Source organism: Neophocaena asiaeorientalis, unplaced genomic scaffold, assembly GCF_003031525.2.
Source record: "Neophocaena asiaeorientalis asiaeorientalis breed wild unplaced genomic scaffold, Neophocaena_asiaeorientalis_V1.1 scaffold407, whole genome shotgun sequence".
Classification (NCBI taxonomy): Eukaryota; Metazoa; Chordata; class Mammalia; order Artiodactyla; family Phocoenidae; genus Neophocaena; species Neophocaena asiaeorientalis.
The window spans coordinates 427,982-451,466 of record NW_020174060.1 but is presented as its reverse complement, the minus strand read 5'-3'; the positions used below and the strand labels follow the sequence as shown (position 1 = coordinate 451,466).

The window sequence follows — 23,485 nt, the reverse complement described above, 5'->3', positions numbered from 1 at the left end:
ACCCCACCCCCCAAAGCTTCTGTAAAGTTTACCCCAGGGCTAAATCACATAATGTGATTCGTTATTTTGTGTCTAGAAATCAACAAACTCCCTTAATTGACACCAGAGCAGCCCACAGAGCCCAGTTTGGGGTGGGGAGCAGATGTTCAAGTGATCATGTAGGGCAAGGGCTGAGGACCAAGTTCACAACCTTAGCTGTCTCTTGCACTATTGTGGCTAGTGTTAAGGAGAGTGGAGGTTTTAGGAGGGTTCGGCTCAGATATATACCGAATTTTCACTTTGTAACTTGCTCTGAGCTTAGCTTCCCTGTAAGTCCCCAGGAATACCTTTTGCTTTTGCTGCACATGTATTTGGGGAATGTTCATTGCCTTCGCAGTAGTTCTAGCAGAAGGACTGAGGGAGCAGGGAAGGAGAGAGAATTTAGTCCCAAAGAAGAGCGTGTGTGCAGCAGAGCTCGAGAAGATGCTTACCTGTTCTTCTGAACTTACTGTGTTTGACACTCAGAACAACCTTACAAACCTAGAGGCACATGAAGTTACCGTTTCTAGATCCTGCCCCCCTTTCACATACCTACCAGAATGCAGCTGCCCACTCAGCCAGCTTCACACAGGCAGAGCTCTTCCTGTTCCCCACAGGTCCTGCTCCGGGCTGGTTCCTTTTCCCCTGTGCTCACCGTTCCTGCAGGATTGGCGACAGGCTCTAATGCTGGCTCCAAGAAGCTCCTGACCTACCGCCTGCCCTTGGACTGTGGGTGCAGTGGGCGGTTTCCTCTCCACACATGGAGGAAGTCTCTGTGCCTCTCAGACCTCAGAGTTCCGGAAGCTCAGGGAGGGGGAGCCCAGTGGTGATGACTTAAAGAGACAGAAACATTGGCCAGTGAGGTGGTGGGTGCACAATGTTGTCATTGCGAATCCCACCCGCTGCTTTGGGCTATGGTACTGTTTTCCAGAAGTTCCTGTGACACCAGCATGTTGTCCCTGGCAGGTTCTATAACCTCAGCGGGGAAGAGCACTTTAGGCTTCTGAGGACTCGTTTTGTTTCTGACCTTTGACCAGCAATCTTATCTCCAGTTGTCTTTTGCTTTTCAGGCATTTTTAAAAAACAAAATAAAATGGCCTTCCTTCCCCAGGACAGGAATTTGAGAGGAATCTCTGAGTGAACCTCAGAGTGGACAATGCCACCAAAGTGGTCCTACCTGCTAGGAACATCACACGCAAAGTCTCATCATTCTGAAAAAAAGGAGGGCTTTTCCAGCTATTAAAAATAGGACAGCCGGCAGAAGACAGAAAATTTTTATACAGGGCTTAACCTAGCCATCTCTGTTAGTACCTCCAACTCAAGTGACTGTTTCTCCTCTTAGGAGGGTCATGAGAAAGGTGAGTAAAATAGCCAATCATTGTGTGGAGAGAAGTATTTTGGTGACACACGCCCTGGACCTGGTTAGATTATTAACAAACCGTGTGATCTTGCCTAACTCACTTCAACCTTCTGGAGTTGACTTTCCACGGATATAGTGAGGGGATTAACTTCATCTGAAGCTAATGGGCTGGGGTGTGATGTTCACCCATTCCTTCCAGCTCTTTAGTGAAGAACCCAACTCCCACTGAACTCCACCTGATCAACCCCCCCCACTCTGCCCCCTGCCCATACCCTCCAGCTTTATTGAGGTATAATTGACATATAACAATGTATGTGTTTAACGAGCATGATGTGTTGATTTGATACACTTTTATATTTCAGAATGATTACTGCCATAACATTAGCTAACACCTGCATCATGACACATAATTACCATTTCCTTTTGGTGGTGAGAACATTTAAGATCTACTCTCTTAGCAATTCTCAAGTAGATAATACAGAATTACACTATAATCACGGTGCTGTGCATTGGATCCCCAGACCTACTCATCTTCTACGTGGAAGTTTGTACTCTTTGACCAACATCTCCCCATTTCTCCCATTTCCCAGCCCTTGGTAATCACCATTCTACTCTCAATTTCTATGAATTTGGCTTTTAAAAATTCCACATAAAAAAGTGATATCGTACAGTATTTGTCATTCTCTGACTGCGTTGGCTATTTGAAATATTTTGTGCTTCCTTACAAATTTTAGGATTGTTTTTTCTGTTTCTGAAAAACACCGTTGGAATTTTGATAGGAACTGCATTGAATCTGTAGATACTTTTGGGTAGTATGGTAGTATTTTAACAATATTAATTCTTTCAATCCATGAGCATGGAATACATTTTCATTTATTTGTGTCTTTTAATTTCTTTTATCAATGTCTTATAATTTTCATGTGCAGGTCTTTGACCTCCTTTCTTAAATTTATTCCTAGGTGTTTTATTCTTTCTGATGCTACTGTAAATGGGATTATTTTCTTAATTTCTTTTTCTCATAAATCATTATTAGTGTTTAGAAATGCAGCTGATTTTTGTCTATGATTTTGTATCCCACAGCTTCATTGGATTTCCCTATTACTTATCACATTTTTTGAGTGGAGTCTTTAAAATTTTCTATATATAAGATCATGTCATCTGAAAATAGAGACAGTTTTACTTCTTCCTTTCTGATTTAGATGTCTTTTATTTCTTTCTCTTGCCTAATTGCTCTGCCTGGGACTTCCAGTACTATATTGAATAGAAGTGGTGAGAGTGGGCATTCTTGTATTTTTCCTGATCTTATAGGAAAAGCTTCTAGCTTTCCACTGTTGAGTATGATAGCTCTGGGCTTATTGTATATGACCTTTATTATTAGAGGTTTGTTACCTTTGTATCCAGTTTCTTGAGAGATTTTATCATGAAATGATGTTGAATTTTGTCAAATGCTTTTTCTGTATCTATTGAGATGATCATATGGTGTTTTTTGCTCTAATTTCATACTTTTACATGTAGCTGTCCAGTTTTCCCAGCACCACTTAATGAAGAGGCTGTCTTTTCTCCACTGTATATTCTTGCCTCCTTTATCAAAGATAAGGTGACCATATGTGTGTGGGTTTACCTCTGGGCTTTCTATCCTGTTCCGATCATATGGTTTTTATTCTTTATTTTGTTAATGTGGTGTATCACATTGATTGATTTGTGGATATGGAACCATCTTTGCATCCCTCTTCACGTCGTTTTTGAACAGTGTCTTTTCTTACCTAATTGCTCTAGTTAGAACCTCTGGAACAAAGTTGAAATGAAGTGACAAGAACAGATATCCTTGTCTTATATCTAATCTTAGCAGGAAAGCTTTCAGTCTCCCATTATTAAGTATGGTACTAGCTGTAGAATTTTCACAGATGTCTTTTACAAGGGTTGTCGAATTTTCCTTCTCTTCATAGTTTGTTGAGTGTTTTTACTATGAACCTGTGTTCAGTTTTCTCAAATGCTTTTTCTAAATCTATTGAAATGATCATTTTTTCCTTATACTATTGATATGGCTTACTACATTAATTGATCTTAAACCAATATTGAATTTCTGGGATAAATTCCACTTGTTCATGGTGTACATGCCTTTTTATATATCGCTGGATTCTCTTTGCTTGTATTTCGTTGGGATTTTTGCATCTATATTCATAAGACATATTGGTATATAGTTTCTTTTGTTGTGAGATGTCTTTTTCCGGTTTGATATCAGTATAATACTGGCATCATGGAGTGAGTTGAGACGTGTTCGTCCTCTTCTATTTTTTGGAAGAGATTGTGAAGAATTGGTATTAATTCATCTTAGATGTTTGGGAGAGTTAATCACTAAAGCCATTTGGGCCTGGGTGTTTTGTTTGTGTTTTTTGTAGTAATATTTTTTATTAGTAATTGAAGCACTTTAAGTGTTATAGGTCTATTCAGACTTTCTATTTCTTCTTGATTCAGTTTTGATCGCTTATGAATGTGTCCATTTAATCTAAGTTACCTAATCTGGGGGCCATAAAATTGGTCATAATATTTCCTTGTAATTGTTTTATTTCTGTAAGCTCAGTACCAGTGTTTCCTCTTTCATTCATGATTTTAGTAATTTAATTTTCCTCCATGTTTTTTTGGCCAGACTACCTAGAGATTTGTCAATTTGTTGATCTTTTCTAAGAATCAAGTTTTGGTTTTGTTGATTTTCTATATTGTTTTAATATTCTCTAGTTCATTAATTTCCACTCTAACTTTTATTATATCCCTCTTCTGACTGCTCTACATTGTTTGCTTAATTTCTTACTGCTTTATTATGAAATATTAGATTATCGTTTTGAGATCTTCTTTCTTTAATATAGGTATTTCCAACTATAAAGTTCCCTCTAAGCATTGTTTTAGCTCTATAAATTTTGCTATGTTGTTTCTTCATTTTCATTCATCTCAAAGTATTTATAATGTCCCATTTGATTTTTTCTTTGACTCATTGGTTATTTAAGATGGTGTTTAATATCCACATATTACTGAATTTCTCAATTTTTAAATTGATTTCTAATTTTACTCCATTTTGGTTGGAGAACACACTATGTACGATTTAAAGCCTCTTAAATTTATTGAGGCTTGTTTTATGCCCTTGTAAATGATCTATTTAGGAGAATATTCCTTGCGCACTTGAAAAGAATGTGTATTCTGCTGTGGCTGGGTGGAGTATCTTGTGTTAGATCTAGTTGATTTATAGTGTTGGCCACATCTTCTATTTCTTTCTTGCCTTTCTGATTAGTTGATCGATGCATTATTCTTAGTCAGGTGTTGGACTCTACAGCTATTACTGTTGAATAGTCTATTTTGCCTTGATTGCTGTCATTTTCTGCTTCATGTGTTTCAGGGTTCAGTTGCTAAGTTCATATGTTTATAATTGTTATATTTTCAAATTCATGGATTCTTTCTACTGTCAGTTCAAATCTGTCATTAAGCCCTTGTGGCAAATTTTTAAATTTCAGTCCGACTTTTGAACTTCAGAATTTCTATTCTGTTCTTTTTTAAAAAGTAATTTCTATCTCTTTATTGACATTCTCTATTTGATGAGATATTGTCATGATAGCTTCCTTTATTTCTTTAAGTGTGATTCCTTCAGCTCTTTAAATATATGTATAATTGCTGCTTTGAAGCTCTGTCTTCAAATCCAATATCTGGGCCCTCTCACAGGCAATTCTTGTTGCCTGATTTTTTCCAGTACGTGGATCACACTTTTCTGTTTCTTTGTATGTCTTGCAGTTTTTGTTAAAAAACTGGGCATTTTAGGTAACATAGTATAGCAACTCTGGGTATTGATTCACCTCCTGCTTTTCTGGGGCTTGATTTGCCGTTGTTCCCTATTTGTTTAGTGACTCAGCTAGACTCTTCTAGTGAAGACTATTTCCCCCGCAGTGTGGAATCTCTGATGTTGCTCCTCAGAGGGTGCAGACTTTGGCATTCACACAGTCAACTGGGATGAAAAGTTTTAGCAGTGCTCTCTCTGAATGTCTGTTTCCCTAATCTCTTTGTTAATCTGTGTGACTCTATTGGTATTACACCCTGCTGTTAGGCTTACTAACTGCCATTTGATTGCACTCTAGTTTTTGACCAGGTTCATGAGCATAAATTGCTCCACAGTCTGATCTAATTAAATTTGGTGTCCTTTGCAGGGGTAGTTTTCACGGCCAGTTTTTCAGGTTTTCTCTGGCCCTAGAAGGACTCTTCTTACCTGTCTATTTTTCTGGTTCTTGCTGGTAAAATTGTAGGCCTATGGTTTCTCTTATGGCTCTCACAACGTTACCAGTCTCCTCTAAAATCTTTATCATTTTCAGAAATACGCTTTCACTTGAACTTCCCACACTCTATTTCAAATAATTGCTTCCTTTGGGGAAGGCTTTAGAGTTTTCTGTTATTATGAACTTCTTTTCATCCTGAACAAAATCTTTGAGCCACAGCTCCAAGCCCAGAGCAGGGGATGGTAGCCTCTGGAGTTCTCCACTTGCCTCTCCTAGCATGAAACATCTATCTTAAGAGGGAGCTGGAGTGTGGGCAGTTGGGGCCTGTCATGCCTAGGGTAGAGTGTCTGCCCTATGAAAAGAGGAGCAATAGGGTACTGCTGGCTGAACTCACCAGAACTTTAGTCTCTGCAGCTCAGTGTTGGAGGGGATGGGAAATGTTGCCAGCCTGGCCCTGTTGGTACTATACTATATTCTTGCTGGGTAGCTGAGGGGAGAGGGAGCCCCATCTTCTCGGCCACCCCTGCCTAGAATGGAGTTTCCTTCAAGCTGAGCTGAGGATGGGTTGGGGACGGAGAAAGTGGGTCACGGCTCAAGCACGATACAGACTCTCACTGTTCTTACTCAGATTCAGTAGACTTTTTTTCAATAAATGTCTATTCACTTGTTATATGATCTTGGGACAACGTCTAGAGACTTTGCTTTCTTTAAAAAGAATTTCCACTGGTTATGGTTTTTCACCAGTAATAAGCTTGCAGGGCTCCCCACAATGCTTTCTGGAGTTGGACACCCTGTCATTAGTTTAAGTTAAACTTTGGCCATGTCGCTAGCTCCGCTCTTCTTCCTTCCTGCTGAGTGCATGGGTTTTGTAGAGTTTAGTTTCCCATTCTTGTTGTTCTTTATTGTAGTTGAATGAACTATAGTTAACGGGGACCTAGGTGGCAGCTGCCATTGTCTTCCAGATTGCTATTTTATCTGGAATCCTTGGTTTTCCACTAAATACAAACATGCTCTACTTGCAGAGGATAAGAAAAATGTTAGTGTCTCCTTATATTTCCAAAAAGTCACGTGCGGCCTCTCAAAGCTTAGAAATGAGTCATTAAGTACCAGTGAGGCTGCTCAGCTGTTTATTAGCTACTTAGGCTTTGAGAACTTCGTTGTCAGGATTTTGAAAGACAGCAACACCCATACACACCTATTCAAGTCTAGAGCAGAGTTTATTTTGTTTCGTTCAGTCAAAGTCAAAAGTGCTGACTGCTGGACCTGCTTTCAACGAGGCCCTGCTGTGGGTTTGGAAACTCACAGGAAAACCCTTGCACTTCATCCTCAGGCCAGGGCAGCCTGAGGAGGGCTCTGAAAAGAATCCTAAGGAGAGTTCAGTGCAGTTTCCACGGTGAGATTTCTCTTTGGCCTAGCCCTTCTCCTCTCCCTTCTGAACACTTCAGCAGGTACCAAGAGGGGGACCTGGACCCCGTAATCTAGCCTTTCATAGCCTGTGCTATGACCACAATTTCAAGTGATGGATAAGACAGAGTGGTGAGGAAATGCAAGCAGGAAATGGCTGCAGCTGAGGCAGGATGTGGGTTGTTCTCTGCACAAGCGAGGGTAAAATAGAACATCCTGTTGCCCACTTCTTGAAAATCTAGGGATTTATGGGAAACAAAAAGCAGTTTGTGCGGTGATATGCTGAGGTGTACATTGTAGTGGTTCCCTTACCCCTTGTAAAAGTTTTATTTATAGCACCCATCATTAGTAAGAAAGCACTGAAGAACAATGTCTTTACAGGAGGATTGAAGGGAAGCAACAAAAGCTGTCAGATTGAAACCAAAAGGAAGAATTGAAAATAAGAGCAGAAATCACGCAAACCAAATTACAAACGGCAGAAAGAAAGCAAGGTATTGAATGCTATCGGGTGACTATGGCAGCCTCTAAATTCTTTCCCAGCTCTTGTTCTCCTAATCGGGCTCTTCCACCATTAGGATCATGGAATGGCTAAGAATCCAGGGGATTTCTAAGCAGACATTGTGGGCTTTGGAGGTGTAGGACTAAGAAATCTAGGTAGGCAAAGAAGGAAGGGAACTGTGGGTTTCCTGAGAGAAATAGAAAGCTGTGGGTGAAAAACCCATTTCCTTGCTGACTGCTTTTTTGGCTATTGGAGCCAAGTGGTAAATAAAGCTGATATATGTAACTGTCTGTAACTATCCATTGCTCTGATGACCCTCGGAACTCAAGAACACCGAGAAGGGAGGGCCTATACTAATATTGGTCCCGCATCCCAAACCCCTGAAGCCAAGAGCCTCAGGAATGTTCCCCCCAACATGGTGGTCTCCCTTTTCTGCACCACTGCTGGAAGTTTATAACTATAACCAACTGATATCTGAGAAGCAGTATGGGTAAGCAGGCCAGGGTTCATGATCCGTGCCAGTGGGAGAGTCTGGGGATTTGTTCTCGTTGGGCAAGGCCCAAATATTAGAGTATGATACAATTCCGCGATAGACATCTGACGTCAATAATACTTCCTTATCGTCTCATCTGTTAAGATGATGGGCTCAGAGGGGTCATATTTTTCTCCCCCAAACCATAGATCTCGCTAGTGGCAGAATCAAGACCCACCTATGTTTCCACTGTCTGCATTTCATATGTTAATGGAGAGACCTGGTGCCCATATGCTAAATGAGAGTGTACGACTGAGTCTTATGGAGTCAGACAAGTGTCAGGGGCTCACAGGGGGATGCTGAATGCCGTTAAACCATCAGACAGAGATGGTAGTCCTGCACTGCCAGTGTAGCCTAGGGAGAAGCCCTCCATACCTTTAAATGCATTAAAGCTTGTTTTATCTTATTTTAAGGGATAATGTCCTCCTCTTCTTATTTTTTCAGATAAAACAATTCTTTTGTGTGAATTTGGTATTCTGTAAAAGTGTGGGCTGGGCCCTTGGTGGTGGGACTGGGACATGATATAAGGCAGGTGGTCTTATAACTCACTGAGCTCATAATATCCTGGCAGTCAGCCTGTTCCCCTTAAGAGTTTAGGAGACCTTAGGGCTTCCCTGGTGGTGCAGTGGTTGAAAGTCTGCCTGCCGATGCAGGGGACGTGGGTTCGTGCCCCGGTCTGGGAAGATGCCACACGCCGCGGAGCGGCAGGGCCCGTGAGCCATGGCCGCTGAGCCTGCGCGTCCGGAGCCGAGGAGACCTTAAATGGCACTCCCAGGCCTTGGTTCCTTCAGCTTCTCTTTAAAAAAAAAACAACAATTTTTTGGTTTTTATTTTGGTGTTGTGAAAGAAAAATATTGCTTGCCGTATCAGGAAACAATGGATACCACGGCCATCAGGTGAGCAGCCCCTACCACCGCCCTCCCCACCCCCACGGTGAGTCTGAGGGAACTCAGGATGGAGATAAACAGGCCGCCTGCTGCCCCGCCCCCAGCCACTGCAGACCCCCAACCGGGTCCCCTGAGGGGACTCAGGATGGGAGAGAGCAGGATACTGGCCCTAGACAGCTAAGGTGCATATCAAAGGAATGATTTCCATGAGCCCAGACTCTTGCATCTTCCCAGATAGAGAAAAGCACTAAATTCATTGACTTGTCTGATTTTTTTTTTTTTTTTGAGTTAACAGTAATCTTTTCAAGTTCTGACTACCTGGGCTTTTTTTGCAAAATTCCTATACATCCTGGCTCCTCTCTTACCTGTTGGGAGTCAAACCAGACAACTCATCTCAGAACTTAATGAAGCTCAGGTTCTTTATGTCTTGGTACAGAAATAATTCGGTGAGGGACAAAGTGATGGGTAAGGAGTGGACTTATTAGTATAGGATGCTTGTGAAGGATACAAGGGTGAGGCAAGAGGGCCTGCCCCGAGAACTAAGTGGGCTACATTTTTATCATCAATGGATAAGTGGGGAGAGGGAGAAGACCACTTTCTTCCTCATTCTTTGAGTAGATGGCAGGCTTACATCATTAGCTCCTCCTTTGCACCAGGTGGGGGAGTTTTTGACCCTATATGGTCCAACTGGGACTGTCATGGCGCTATTCAAATCAGCAGAAGGGTGGTAACATATACTCAAATATGTTAAATCATCTCAGGTTTCAGTATAATGAGGGTCTTGTACTTTGGAATGTCACCTTTCCCTTAATATTCCTGTCCTTGTGTTACCAAACCCAGGTTCAGCTGCTAGCCGCTCAGAAGTCAATAATTTAAAAGGCAAGTGTTAGTAGAAAGGAAAAGTGTTTTAATCAGAAGAACTGGCAATCTGGAGAGAAGGTGGACTCATGTCCAGAAACCAATTCCGAAGACTCTGCTCAGCCATGACAGTTTTTAAAGGGAAAAACGGGGGACAAGAACCTCAGTGAATCGTCAAAGCAAGAAGTTGGATTCTGCATCCTTCTCCATTGCGTGCAGGCTGGCTGGCTCTCTCTTTAGATTTTATTGATTGATTGATTGACTGATTGATTTATGGCCGTGTTGGGTTTCGTTTCTGTGCGAGGGCTTTCTCTAGTTGTGGCAAGCGGGGACCACTCTTCATTGCGGTGTGCGGGCCTCTCACTATTGCGGCCTCTCTTGTTGCGGAGCGCAGGCTCAGTAGTTGTGGCTCACGGGCCTAGTTGCTCCGCGGCATGTGGGATCTTCCCAGACCAGGGCTCGAACCCGTGTCCCCTGCATTGGCAGGCAGATTCTCAACCACTGTGCCACCAGGGAAGCCCATCTCTTTAGATATTATCTTGCCCATGTGATCTGCCTGCAGGATTGCCAAGGGGGCTATTGGGGGCAGAGAGCTGGTCAGTCCTTAACCACTTCAGTCTTCATTTAATCTAGGAAAAGGATCAACAGGTTAGATGAGGCATGGTGTGCATTCAGGAGAGCTCAGGTCAGGAGTTAGGTTAAATTGCCTAGTGATCTCATTCCTATAATTAGGTTATTTTAAGGTTAGAGGGGAACAGAAATGGGCAAACAGGAAAGTGGCAAAAGAGCTGTTTTCAATTCCCCCCTGTCAAAGACCATTCCATTTCTATGGGATTAGGGGCAAAGATTCTTCTCCTATAACTTCACGCTGACATAGGGTGCCATCTTCTCAGAGTGGAAGATGTTGACATGATGGGTCTGTAGCACCTCTTTGCTGACAATTTTAGTTGCCTGTTTACATATATGAGCAGAAAAGCTACAATTCTTTGGCTGCCCGCAAAGATATAGATTATTATGAGCAATAATGTTAATCCCATTCTCTTGAGGCCAGTTCCTGGAATTGTGCTGGCCCTAGATTCAGTACTGCTCAAGATGGAGCAGCTTATGTCATGGCTACAGTCTGGTTGGGGGGGGCGGGCACTTCAGGGTTCTGTGTTCTGCTCCGTTCCACTTGGTCCTAAGAATCGGTATCTTGCTGACCGTGAATATCTTGTGCTTTTATATATGGCTTTATTGTTAAGCAAGCCTGCTTTGTTTCACGATGTTCCCATAGCTTTCCTGAGTGATCATGAACTTAGAGTGGTCTCCCAAAGTTCCCTAAAGTTCCCTGTCTAACTATAATCCCCTAGTGGGATTTCTAAAACTACCTGTGTAACTACCCTACTCTATCCCTATCACTGGTATTTAAAAATGGGTAAGTAAAATGAATGTTAATAAGATTAAAGGAAAAGGTTTTGATAGAACATGACCTAAGGTTGGATGGTCCAAAAGGACCCCCCAACTGGTCCCCAACATTAAAAGGCCCCAATCAAGTCCACTCTATTTATCGCAGTTTAAAATAAATAAATATGTGTATCTATAATAATCTATATATGTGAAAGGCAAAAAGAAAATTACACTGAGATACCGGGACAACGATTACCTGAGGCAGCAGTTAGGCCAGTTAGTCAAGTTTAAAGATTGACAACAGGGCCTGGGTCCCTTGGCTCAGCTCCTCTCTGGGGACCCAGAGCCTTTTTGTTTTTTTAATTAATTAATTTTTGGTTGTATTTGTTCTTCATTGCTGCGCGCGGGCTTTCTCTAGTCGTGGTGAGGGGGGGCTGCTCTTCGTTGCGGTGCTCAGGCTTCTCATTGCGGTGGCTTCTTTTGTTGTGGCTCGCGGGCTCTAGGTGCACGCGAGTGCAGTAGTTGTGGCGCACGGGCTTAGTTGCTCCGCGGCATGTGGGATCTTCCTGGACCGGGGCTCGAACCTGTGTCCCCTGAGTTGGCAGGCAGATTCTTAACCACTGCACCACCAGGGAGGTCCCTGGGAACCCAGAGTCTTTTATACAAAATAGATTAAATGGTTGGGGATAAAAAGAAAAAAAAAAACTTCTAGGAGTCCCTGTAAGAACAAGCTTTGTTTTTTGATTTTGTTGCTGTTGTTACATAAATTAACCCATTTGTTGTAGGCTAGCAATGTTTCAAATGGTGGCGCTTCTACTGGTCCTTCAGTTCCTTCCGTCTTCTGATGGCTGACTTTACTGTGGCGGCAGAAGTGGTGTCGTAGGTCCAGGCACCACCAGCTACCGTTTTCATGCGGGAACCACAGTGCGAAATGCCCACAGCTTGTCTCTTCATCTTGGTATTGCCACAGAAGGAGCAAGTGTACTTGGCGTGCTGGCTGATTTCAATTGTCTTCACCATTTTCCGGAGGGAGGCACCATAATGGGTCCCGTATTTACCCACCATTCTGACCTTCTTGGTGCATTTAGCCATGTCGCCACCACCTAGGTCTGAGCCCAGAGAGGAGGAGACCTGTTGATTGGCTCCTAATGGAAACTAAAGGTAAAGGTATAAAATCATAACATTGAGATGAAAGTTAATACATATTGGCATATGTAAATAGGCTTTATATAAGATGGTTACATCTCTTTTGCTTAATTATATTGTAGGATAGACATGTTTCACTGGGGATTACTTCCCCTGTGTGGCATTATAAGACAGGACTTACAGACCTGCCCCTCAGGAAACATTTATTAAACAAACTAAAGGAAACTGATAGTGTTACCTGGGACCATACAATATAAAGGAAAACTAAGAACTGATATTCAGGGGCTAATAAAAGCGACAATAGTGATTTGCTCTTGGTCTAACCTGTGCACTTACAAGAGGGTCTTTACTGAGTACCTACCGTAGGCAAGCTTTTGAAGTCATGATAAATTAAACCCTAAAGTTCTAAAACACAGAACTCTTAAATTTCAGTTTTGTTGAAAACCTTCTCACTGATATAGAAAAGCAAATTAAAGCAAATGCAGTTATGCAAATGCATTTTTAATAGCATTTCTGTGACAGACGACTTCTATTACTGAAGCAAACTTGGGTCCACTCACTTGCACAGTGAAACCGATCTACTGACACTGGATTGTGGTGGAGAAGAGCGCCGTGTCGATTGTAAAGATGCCAGTACCAGGCTCCTCTCTTACGTCTTGGGAGTGGTCCCTCAGAGCTAGCTGAGAGGCTGCCTCCCGGGCCTCAGGTCCTCAGAAAGTCTGCTGAATAAAACAGAATTCTCAACTTTTCGGTTGACAGTGGTGTGTACATTGTGGACAAAAGCTAGAGTCTCCAGAGAATTTCAAAGCTAAACTCCTGAGAAAGCTACAACCTCTCCCGTCACTGAGACTTCCACGGTCCATCTGGGCCAGACGTGTGGGTAGAGAATGCGGAAGAGCACATTCTAGTAAATTTTCACCGCTCGGACCATGTAACGCAGGAGGGGAGTCTTTGGGTCGTTAGGAGGAACAGAAAGCAGGCAGGGGAAAAGGTAGAGGAAAAGAGAAAGGTGATGGACTAGATTCCTAGAGCTGCTCTAACAGATTATTACAAGCTATGAAGGTTCAAAGCAGAGACATTTATTGCTGCATAGTTCTGGGAGTTCACACTGAAAATGTTGGCAAAGCCATGCTCTCTGAAGCCTCCAGGGGAGCTCGTCCCTTGTGTTTTCCCAGCTGCTGGTGGTTGCTGGCAATCTTTGGCATTCCTTGGCTTGTAGCTGCATCACTCCAGTCTCTTTCCTCTTGCATTTTACTATAAGCAGTAAGGAGAAGCCAGGCTGCACCTTCCACACTGTACTTAGAAATCTCTTCAGCTAAATATTCAAGTTCATCACTTACAAGTTCTACTCTCCACCCAGCAATAGACTGGCGCTACCCCGAGGATACACCAAGCCACGTGTCTGACTTCTTTCTTCCCCGAAGAGCCCTGCAGTCTCCCACTGCACCCAGGAGAGATGATCAGACACTGTGATTGGCTTTCAGGGCAAGATTTAGGTCATTTACTAAGGGCCTTTTGGATCCACCACAATAACCCCAAACAACAAGTATAACTTTGGAAATGTTGGTGTGATATCAGGCACACGGAGAAAAAGCTTTCAACTTGTCAAAGCTGAAGCACCCACCAAGTTATGGTGCAATATTTCTGTCTCTTTAAAGGCAAACAGTTCCTTCAGTGGCCCCACCCACTCTGCTTCCTGGATCAGAGGTTTCAGAGGGTACAAACTCCTCATAGTTAAAGCAAAAGCACCGGCGCGAACAGCTTCTTTGGAGACCACTTGACAACTCATCAACCCCTTCGAAAGGTGAGCCTGGCTGAGAAGAGGCCCCAGAGGATAGAGCTGAGAGGGGCAGTAGGATACGGGGAGTCTGCGTGGGGGTGGGCTCCGGCGTGAGAAGGGACCAGGTAGTGTGCAAGCAACGCGGTAAGGAGGATGCTGCCAGAGTGCTGGTGGTGGAGGGGAGAGGGGAGGAAAGATGTTTATGAGATAATGTCCATACATCTCATAGTTAACATGACAAACTTTTGCTGAATACTGCACCGTCTGTCTAGTTGCTGTTGTGATAGCTATTGAGTACCACTTGATAACCCGGAGTTTTCCCTTAGTAGGAAATGAGTGTCCCCAAGGCAGGTCTTCAGAGCTGGAAGGCAATTCAGAGGCCACCCAGTCTAAACCCCTGTTTCTTTTTTTAAATTTAATTTTTATTTTATATTGGAGTAGAGTTGATTTACAACGTTGTGTAACTTTCAGGTATACAGCTCAGTGATTCCGTTATACACATACGTATATCCATTCTTTTTCAGATTCTTTTCCCGTATAGGTTATTACAGAATACCGAGTAGAGTTCCCTGTGCTATACAGTAGGTCCTTGTTGATCTTACTGAAAAAGAATCAGAACCCCTGAGAGCATGGTGACTCTCCAGGGATTACCCAGGTCACTAATGACACAGGAAATCTAGAATTCACTTTGAATGCTTTCTGACACTTCACAGAGAGAAGCTGTGTCCCTGATAGGGTGACATATGAGTCGAGGAGCGGGTGCTATGCAGAGAGGATTAGCTATGCTAAAAAAAACATGTATGTGAGACCCCCTCCTTGCCTTCCCTAATTATAGTCTTGCTAACCAGTTCAGCATTCGGGAAACAGTGTGGACTGTCTTCCCCTGATCTGCCTCTGACCTGACGTAGACTACAGAATGACGGGTCCGAGAAGGAACAAGAAGAGGCCGTAGTGTGCAGTGCTTAAGAGTGAGCATGGTAGTCAGGCAGACTTTGACTCAAATTCCTGTTCAGCCCAGTACCTTTTAGCACCATGACCTTGGGCAAGTGTCTCAGAATTCTTGAGCCACATCAGTCTCCTCATTTAAAAAACGCAGGTAATAAAGTTAGCTTCCTTGCAGGTTATTTTTGCGAGTAAGTGAGACATAGTTGACCCTTGAACAACACAGATTTGAATTGTGCGGGTCCACTTATATGTGGATTTTTTTCTCAATAAATACACATTCAGCTCTCCATATCCCTGGTTTCACATTGGCAGGTTCAACAAAACAGGATGGAAATTTCCCTCCAAGGTAGGTGGAATCTGCCGATGTGAAAGCCCTGATATGGAGGCCGACTGTACTAGTCATTTTACCTGAGATATTTGAGCATCTGCAGATTCTGGAACACGTTGGGGTCTTGGAATCAATCCCCCCTCCACACTGATATGGAGGGATGACCGTAATATACAAAACATACTTATTAGGGTGCTCGGTATACAGTACACGTTCAGTAGCGGTTACACTACACCCAGGTTATTTTTTTTATTGTGGAGTTTTTTTTAACTTATTGAAAGATAGAGGGAATAATATAAGGAACTTCCATGTACCTATACCAAACCTCAACGATTATCCGTTTATGCCAGTCCTGTTTCATTTATATACTCACCACTCCCCAGCCACCCCAGATTACTTTGAAGCAAATGTCAGACCTTGTGTCACTTTATCAGTAAATATTTGAGTATGTATGTCTGAAAGATAAAGACCATTTTAAAAAATTACCAGAATCAGACTTCAAAAAGCAACGAGAATTTCTAGAAAATTACCAGTTATATTCACATTGCCCTGATTGTCTCATAATTTTAAAAATTGTTTGAAGTTGTGCCCAAAGAGGTCCATAAATTGCAATTCACTGATATCTCTTAAATTTAACTTAACACATAGGTTTCTACCTTCCTTGTTTCTTGCTATAAAATTTCTTTAAGAAAGGGCAAGTCTTTTGTCCAGCAGAATTGGAAGTGTACACTTTGCTGATTACATCCCCCAAATGTCACTTGCTCTTCTCGTTCCAGTGTTTTGTGTGCCTCCTGTTTAGGGAGAAGCTTGGTCAGATTAAAGTTTGGCTGGTGTTTTGGTGGGAGTACTTCACAGGTGCAGTTGTTAACGTCAATCAGAAGGCACATGTTTGGTTGTCTCAGATATTAATGATTACCTTGAGTATATGTTTCCTTAAGGGTCACAAATTATGATATTCTAATTCTATCATTCTTTCTTCATTTAATAGATGGAATAAACCTATAAAAAGAAACTTCCCCTCAACAATCCTTTCATTTCCACGAGGCACAGTTATATAAGAAAGACAAGATAAATGCTTTGTTCTTTCCCTTTGTCAAAGTTCAGAATGACATACTCCTAGCAAGGGAACAACTGACTTCTTCTAAGAAGATGGCATTGCTATGAACACATAGATTTTAACTTATTTGATATACTTCAATCCCTTGAAATCATTATTCTTACCGATGCTCAAACTGTCTCATCTTTGTCCTGTTGGGGATCGTCTTCAAGTTGGCTCTTAAGTCCTTTTGATGGGATCCTAGTAATTTTTTTCATAGCATCCTTGCTGTCTAGTATGACAAGATGGTCTATGCTCAACTCTTACATTGCCTGGCCCAGACCTGGAATCCATACTTTCTCCTAAGAGCCCTAAATTTTTGGCAGGAAATGGCATTTGAAGATTACAATCTGGCACTAAGGGTGCTCATTGTTGCTGGGCTCATCATTGTTTTTATGCCTTTTCAATGGATTTCAAAACTATACAAACACACACATGCACATACACACAACTAAGAATAGGATTCCCGAAAACAATTTTCTGCAGGTTTTTTTTTTGGGGGGGGGGGCGTTGCTTAACTATATCCTACTGGGGATGGACAAAGAAACTACTGCATTGTCAAGCCTCTAGGACCAATTTTTTCGTGGTTCATCCACCACACAAAATACAATCTGGCTAGTTTGTTTCATTTGCTTTTTACTAGTATTTTGAAATATAATTTTTGCTGTATAATACATGCTTTCAAGATCAAATCTATGAAATCTAAGTATATCCAAAGTAGTCTAGTTCCCAGCTTCTATTCCCAGCTTCCCTCCACCCTGTTTTTTCCATCCCCATATAAGTAGCTTTTTTGTCTGCTTACTTTTCAGATTATCCTGCCATTGCTTTTACGTATGATTGAAAAAATATATATATTACACTTTATATATGTAGGCTCCGGTCCTCCTGGTTAGAGAAATGATAGTAAACTGTACATTGTTTTCACCACTTGGCTTTTTTTGCTTAATGATATATCCTGGAGATGTCTCCATACCTGGACATAAAGATAGATCTCATTCTGTTTTAGTTAGCTAGTACTGCACTGTGTGAATATACCTTAGTTTATTCAACCAGGCTCGTACTGATGGGCATTTGATAGGTTTTGGTCTTTTGCTGTTTCAAATAGTGGTGCAGTAAATAGCCTTCTGCATAATTTTGTTCTGTATTTTTGTCAGTGTACCTTTGGGATAAATCCCAAAATTGAGGTTGATAATCAAAGGGTAAATGCACATGTACTTTTGCAAGATATTGCTAACTTCTCCTCTAGATGTTTTACACTGCTTTTCCATTCGCACTAGCCATGTGGGAGAGCACCTGTCTCCCCTATACCTTTTACCAGTATATTATGCCAGCAAACTTTTGGATTTTTCCCAAACCTGTAGGTGAGAAATCGTATCTTAGTGTAATATTAAATAATTTAATTTTTCTATGTTTTGATATATTTTTCTCTATTACAAGTGAATGTTAGTCTCTTTTTATATATAATGGGATATTTACATATTTTAAAAAAACTGTTTATTTATATCTCTTTCTCCATTTTTTATCGTGTTGCTGGTCTTTTGTTTCTCTACTTTTAGATATTCTTTGCTTTCTTTTTTTATTTTGTAATTCAATTATAGTTGATTTACAATACTGTGTTAGTTTTAGGTGTACAGCAAAGTAATTCAGTTATATATATATTTTTTCTGATTCTTTTGCATTATAGGTTATTACAAGATATTGAATATAGTTCCCTGTGCTATACAGTAAATCCTTGTTGCTTTTGTATTTTATATATAGTGGTATGTATCCATAAATCCCATATTCCTAATTTATCCCTCTTCCGCCACTTTCCCCTTTGGTAATCAGAAGTTTGTTTTCTATGTCTGTGAGTCTGTTTCTGTTTTGTAAATAAGTTTATTTGTATCTTTTTTAGACTCCACATGTAAGTGATATCATATAATATTTGTCTTTCTTTGTCTGACTTACTTCTCTCAATATGATAATCTCTAGGCCCATCCATGTAGCTGCAAATGGCATTATTTCATTTTATTTACGGCTGAGTAATATTCCATTGTATATATGTACCACATCTTCTTCATCCATTCATCTGTCAATGGACTTTTAGATTGTTTCCATGTCTTGGCTATTGTAAATGGTGCTGCTAAGAACATAGGGGTGCATGTATCTTTGCAAATTAGAGTTTTGTCCAGATATATGCCCAGGAGTGGGATTGCTAGATCATATGGTAACAATATTTTCAGTTTTTTGTGCCTCTTCCATACTGTTCTCCATAGCGGCTGCACCAAGTTACATTCCTACCAGCAAGGCAGGAAGGTTCCCTTCTCTCCACATTTTCTCCAGCATTTATTTATTTATTTATTTATTTATTTTGCGGTACGCGGGCCTCTCACTGTTGTGGCCTCTCCCATTGCGGAGCACAGGCTCCGGACGCGCAGGCTCAGCGGCCATGGCTCACGGGCCCAGCCGCTCCGCAGCATGTGGGATCTTCCCGGACCGGGGCACGAACCCGTGTCCCCTGCATCGGCAGGCAGACTCTCAACCACTGCGCCACCAGGGAAGCCCTCCAGCATTTATTATTTGTAGACGTTTTGATCATGGCCGTTCTGACTGCTGTGAGGTGATACATCATTGTAGTTTTGATTTGCATTTCTTCAATAATTAGTGATGCTGAGCATCTTTTCATGTGGTTGTTGGCCATCTGTATAGATATTCTTGGTGTAAAAGGAAAATTGCCCCTTGCCCCTCTTTTATATAAGTTGGAAAAAAGAATTTTCCCCTAGTTTGACATTTGTGTTTTAATTTGTGTATGGAGGATTATTTACTTGTTTGTTTGCCTCACATTATCTTTTTGATTTTTATGTAATCAAATTTAGGAGTCTTTTTCCTTACTCTATTTCAAATCTTAGAAATAGTTTCCCACCCCAGGTTACAATGATTTATCCATGTTTCTTCTATTATCATATGGATTTTTTTTTTACATTCAAATTTCTGATCTATTTGGAATTTGAATGGCGTCAGGAGGTGGATGCGGTTTTATCTTTTTCTGTATTGTTATCTCAGTGTTGCTTATTAGTCCATCTTTTTTCCCATTGATGTGAGATGCTGTCTTATTGACTATAAATGTAATATAATATAACTGAATTGAATATAAATGAATATAGCGTGATCAGTTTGGTCTGCTCCTGAATTTTCTGTTTTTGTTTCACTGTTCTCTCTATCCATGCACCAACATCATACTGCTTTAATTATAGAAACTACAATGTTCTACTATCTGGTAGAGCTAGTCTTCCCTCATTTTTCTTTTCTTGATTGCCAAGGCTAATTTTCTTTTGTCTTCATCCAAATGAACTTTATAATCAACTATTTTAGTTGCATGAAAAAAAAAGCGATGAAAAAAATTTTTATATTTATGTAAAATCATGTTAAAGAAGTATCTATTCATTTAAATTTTATGATTTAAACATGAATCAGTGTTGGACTTCCCTGGTGACTCAGTGGTTAAGAATCCTCCTGCCAATGCAGGGAACACGGGTTCGAGCTCTGGTCCGGGAAGATCCCACATGCCGCGGAGCAACTAAGCCCGTGCACCACAACTACTGAGCCTGAGCTCTAGAGCCCGTGAGCCACAACTACTGAAGCCCGCGTGCCTAGAGCCCGTGCTCTGCAACAAGGGAAGCAACTGCAATGAGAAGCCCGCGCACCACAACGAAGAGTAGCCCCGGGTCACTGCAACTAGAGAAAGCCCGTGTGCAGCAACAAAGACCCAATGCAGCCAAAAATAAATAAATACATAAATAAATTTATTTAAAAAAAGAACATGAATCAGTGTTGAATTTGGCCAAATGTCTTTTCTGCACCTGGTTCCTTTTCTTCTTAACCTATTAATGGGATGTGTTGCAACAACCAATTTCCTCACGTTGAACCAGCCTAGTATTTCTGAAACAGTAATACTTAATCAACGTGTATTGCTTTTTAGTGTCTAATAATTTATTTAGGATATTTGAATCAATACTCACACATGAGATGTGTATCGCTTTATTTGTTGGTGAAATCGTGGTTAGCTTTTGGGATCAGCATTACACTTGCTTCATAGAAAGAGCTGAACGTTTTCCTTCCTTTTTATGTGATCAGGAATTGTTTAAGTAGCACTGAGATTATCAGATCTTTAAAGGTTTCAGTTAATTCCATGTGAAACCATCTGGACGTGACTGTTTTGTGGGGATGCTCTTTAGGTGCTTTGTTATTTCTTCCACAGCAATTGAGCTGTTTATCTGTAATAGAATATTACACATTTTCAGGGAGGAAAAGAAAGAAAAAAAGAGTTGGGAATGGTTCCAACTTGCCCAAATTGACCCTTTTTCCCTCTCCTTCTTTTTCTTAAGATCTTGTGGGTACCTAAGCCCCAGGGCCTCTTGATATAAACATGGCTGATGCCCAGGACAATGCTCTGAGGATCGTGCTGGTCGGGAAGACTGGAAGTGGGAAAAGTGCCACAGCAAACACCATCCTCGGGGAAGACAAATTCATCTCTAAGGCTGCTCCCCAGGCTGTTACCAAAACTTGTCAGAAAGCATCCCGGAAATGGGAGGGGAGAGACCTTCTCGTTGTTGACACCCCAGGGCTCTTCGACACCGAGGAGAGCCTGAGCACCACCTGCAAGGAAATCAGCCGCTGTGTCCTCGCCTCCTGCCCGGGACCTCACGCCATCGTCTTGGTCATGCAGCTGGGCCGCTACACGGACGAAGAGGAGAAAACCGTGGCGTTGATCAAGGCTGTGTTTGGGGAACCAGCCACGAAGCACATGATCATCTTGTTCACTCGCAAAGAGGAACTGGAGGACCGCAGCCTAAGCGACTTTGTGTGGGGTGCGGGCATACGTTTGCGAAGCATCCTCGAGGAGTGTGGAGACCGCTGCTGTACCTTCAGTAACAGGAGTACAGACCGGGCTGAGAAGGAAGCTCAGGTGCGGGAGCTGGTGGAGCTGATAGAGAAGATGGTGCAGAACAACCAGGGGGCTTACTTTTCCGACACCATATACAAGAACACAGAGGAAAAGATGAGAAAGCAGGAGGAAGTCTTGAAGAAAATCTACACTGATCAATTAGAAAAGGAAATTAAACTAGTAGAAAAGGAATATGCCCATAGACCACAGGAAGAAAAGGAGGAACAAATAAAATGGCTAATGAAGAAGCATGATGAACGAATGAAAAATATAAGGGAAGAAGTCGAGGAGAATTTATTTCAATTTGTTTTCAAGGAGATTAAAAATGTGCTTTCAAAAATATGGCGAATGTTTTGGAAGTAGTTTCAATTTTATTTTTACTTCTCAATTTACTATAACCTGTTAATGTGGCAGTTTGCATTTCCCAAAGAGGACTAAACCCATAAACTAAAACCATATCTTCTTTCTGACGTCTTCTTACATTCTGACCTTGTTACTCTTTCCATTGAGTTATGGGTCTATGTCCCCTGCCTTGAAATTGGATGGACTTTGTGACCGCTTCGATAAATTCTGGGTGGTTGAAGCAACACCATGTGACTTCCAAGGTTAGAAAGGGAAAATGCCTCCTTGCTGTCTCGGGGTGCTTGCCCTTGGAATTTGGCCACCATGTTGTGAGGAAGCCCCAGTCACCCACACGAAGAGGACTTGAAGTCACTGGCCCACTCCCCTAGCTGATATTTCAGCTGCCAGCCAGAAGCAGCTTGCCGGTCATGGAAGCGAGGTGACACCGAAGTGCATTCTCCAGTTGCCAACTGATGGAGCCGCAAAGAGCAAAGATGAGCCATCCCCACGGGGTCCTGCCCACATTTCAGATTCATGAGAAAAATAAATGATTGTTGGTGTTTTAAACCACTAAGTTTGGGGATGGTTTGTTACGCAGTGAGAGCTAACCAGAATGAAGTATCTTCCCAGCACATTCCCCAGGACACCTGGCTCCCCGCTGTCCTTCTACAGAATGCCAGTGAATGTAAGAGGCTATGAAATTGACATAAGCAGGCAATGATCTATTTCAGAGAGTTCAAAGAGTCAATTTAGGAAGATTCAAATAAGAAACCCTGCATACCTTCAGTGTCAGCCCCACTGGTAGTGTGTCTTATGTCAATCCACATCTATGAGTACTTTGTTAGTGAAGCATCCGGCTTCTCTGGCGCCATTCCTCTGTGGTTCATGGAGATGTGGACATTGATAAATCCTTTTATTTTTTTTTTCTGTCTCTCTTTTTTTTTTAAGGTACCATCCTAACTTTAAATGTCCCTGCTGTACCTTAGAAATCTCTTCTGTGCCAAATATTTTTCTTGCCTCTGCAGATCCACAGTTCACCCTTCTTTCACTCTAGCTTTTTGCCTGGGAGGCTGATCTATATGGAGTACATCAGTGGGATCTCCTGCTCTCTGACTTTTGCTCCGTTTCTGCCAATGGGAAATCCAAGCAGGAGAGCTCTTGATGATAGAAAAGCAAGGTCAGGGTATCTGTTTTCCTGCCTCTCTCCCTGCAGGGGCATGTCCCACTAGCTGCAACCCTAAGCCGAAGCACATAACTCCTCCCCTGGAGGCTCTCTACCCAGCTCTCCTTCTGGGTTCCAGCTTCTGTTCACCCCTTAGGGTAAGGATGTAATTTCCTCACTGTTACTAGCCCTCTCCCTTGTCATTTCCACACCACAGCTTGTAGGAAGCCCCTTCACTAGGCTCTCCTCCAATTACTTCATTATACTAAGCCATCTGTTTTCTGCTGGAATCCTGATTGATACATCTTATGATACCTACTTCTTTTTCTCTTTCAGAGCATCCCCTGACTTTCGTTGTTGTTGTTTTTCAATTCCCTCTAGTGTTTTCTGCCAGCAGAAAAATCTCTCCTGACTGTTGAAATCTCTGGGACAAGTTTACCCACATGGACTGTGACATTGGCAGTGAGCAGATAAAAGGTTCTGTCTTGCTAAAATAATTGCAAAACTTCAAAGTTAGAGGGATGATTCTATACCATTTATAATGATGGCAGATAACCCAAACTCA

General features: G+C 41.8%; 3 protein-coding genes across 7 annotated transcripts in view; 1 reads left to right on the top strand and 2 right to left on the bottom strand.

The window, feature by feature from the left end:
- GIMAP1 (GTPase, IMAP family member 1) overlaps nt 1-765 on the bottom strand; it is a 7,398-nt gene extending 6,633 nt beyond the window's left edge. For 2 of the 4 annotated variants that reach the window (XM_024754442.1, XM_024754444.1), the window contains exon 1: nt 571-765. The gene's annotated coding sequence lies outside the window, so the exon portion shown is untranslated. The remainder of the gene's footprint in view (nt 1-570) is intronic. The other 2 variants (XM_024754441.1, XM_024754443.1) reach the window with 1 other exon arrangement.
- Nucleotides 766-11,959: 11,194 nt separating this feature from the next.
- On the bottom strand, nt 11,960-12,314 carry LOC112405869 (60S ribosomal protein L37a-like). The gene has a single exon (XM_024754440.1). It carries the CDS (start codon nt 12,287-12,289, stop codon nt 12,011-12,013), a length of 279 nt encoding a protein of 92 aa, XP_024610208.1. The 5' UTR covers nt 12,290-12,314; the 3' UTR covers nt 11,960-12,010.
- A 1,687-nt stretch (nt 12,315-14,001) lies between these two features.
- GIMAP7 (GTPase, IMAP family member 7) lies at nt 14,002-22,325 on the top strand. Of its 2 annotated transcripts, none has more exons than XM_024754437.1 (2): nt 14,002-14,147; nt 20,857-22,325. In XM_024754437.1, the coding sequence occupies exon 2, from the start codon at nt 20,898-20,900 to the stop codon at nt 21,777-21,779; it is 882 nt and encodes a 293-aa protein (XP_024610205.1). In that variant the 5' UTR covers nt 14,002-14,147; nt 20,857-20,897; the 3' UTR covers nt 21,780-22,325. The 2 variants fall into 2 exon arrangements, with proteins under 2 accessions (XP_024610205.1, XP_024610206.1); XM_024754438.1 differs by lacking the exon at nt 14,002-14,147 and adding an exon at nt 14,152-14,267.
- The last annotated feature ends 1,160 nt before the right edge of the window (nt 22,326-23,485 follow it).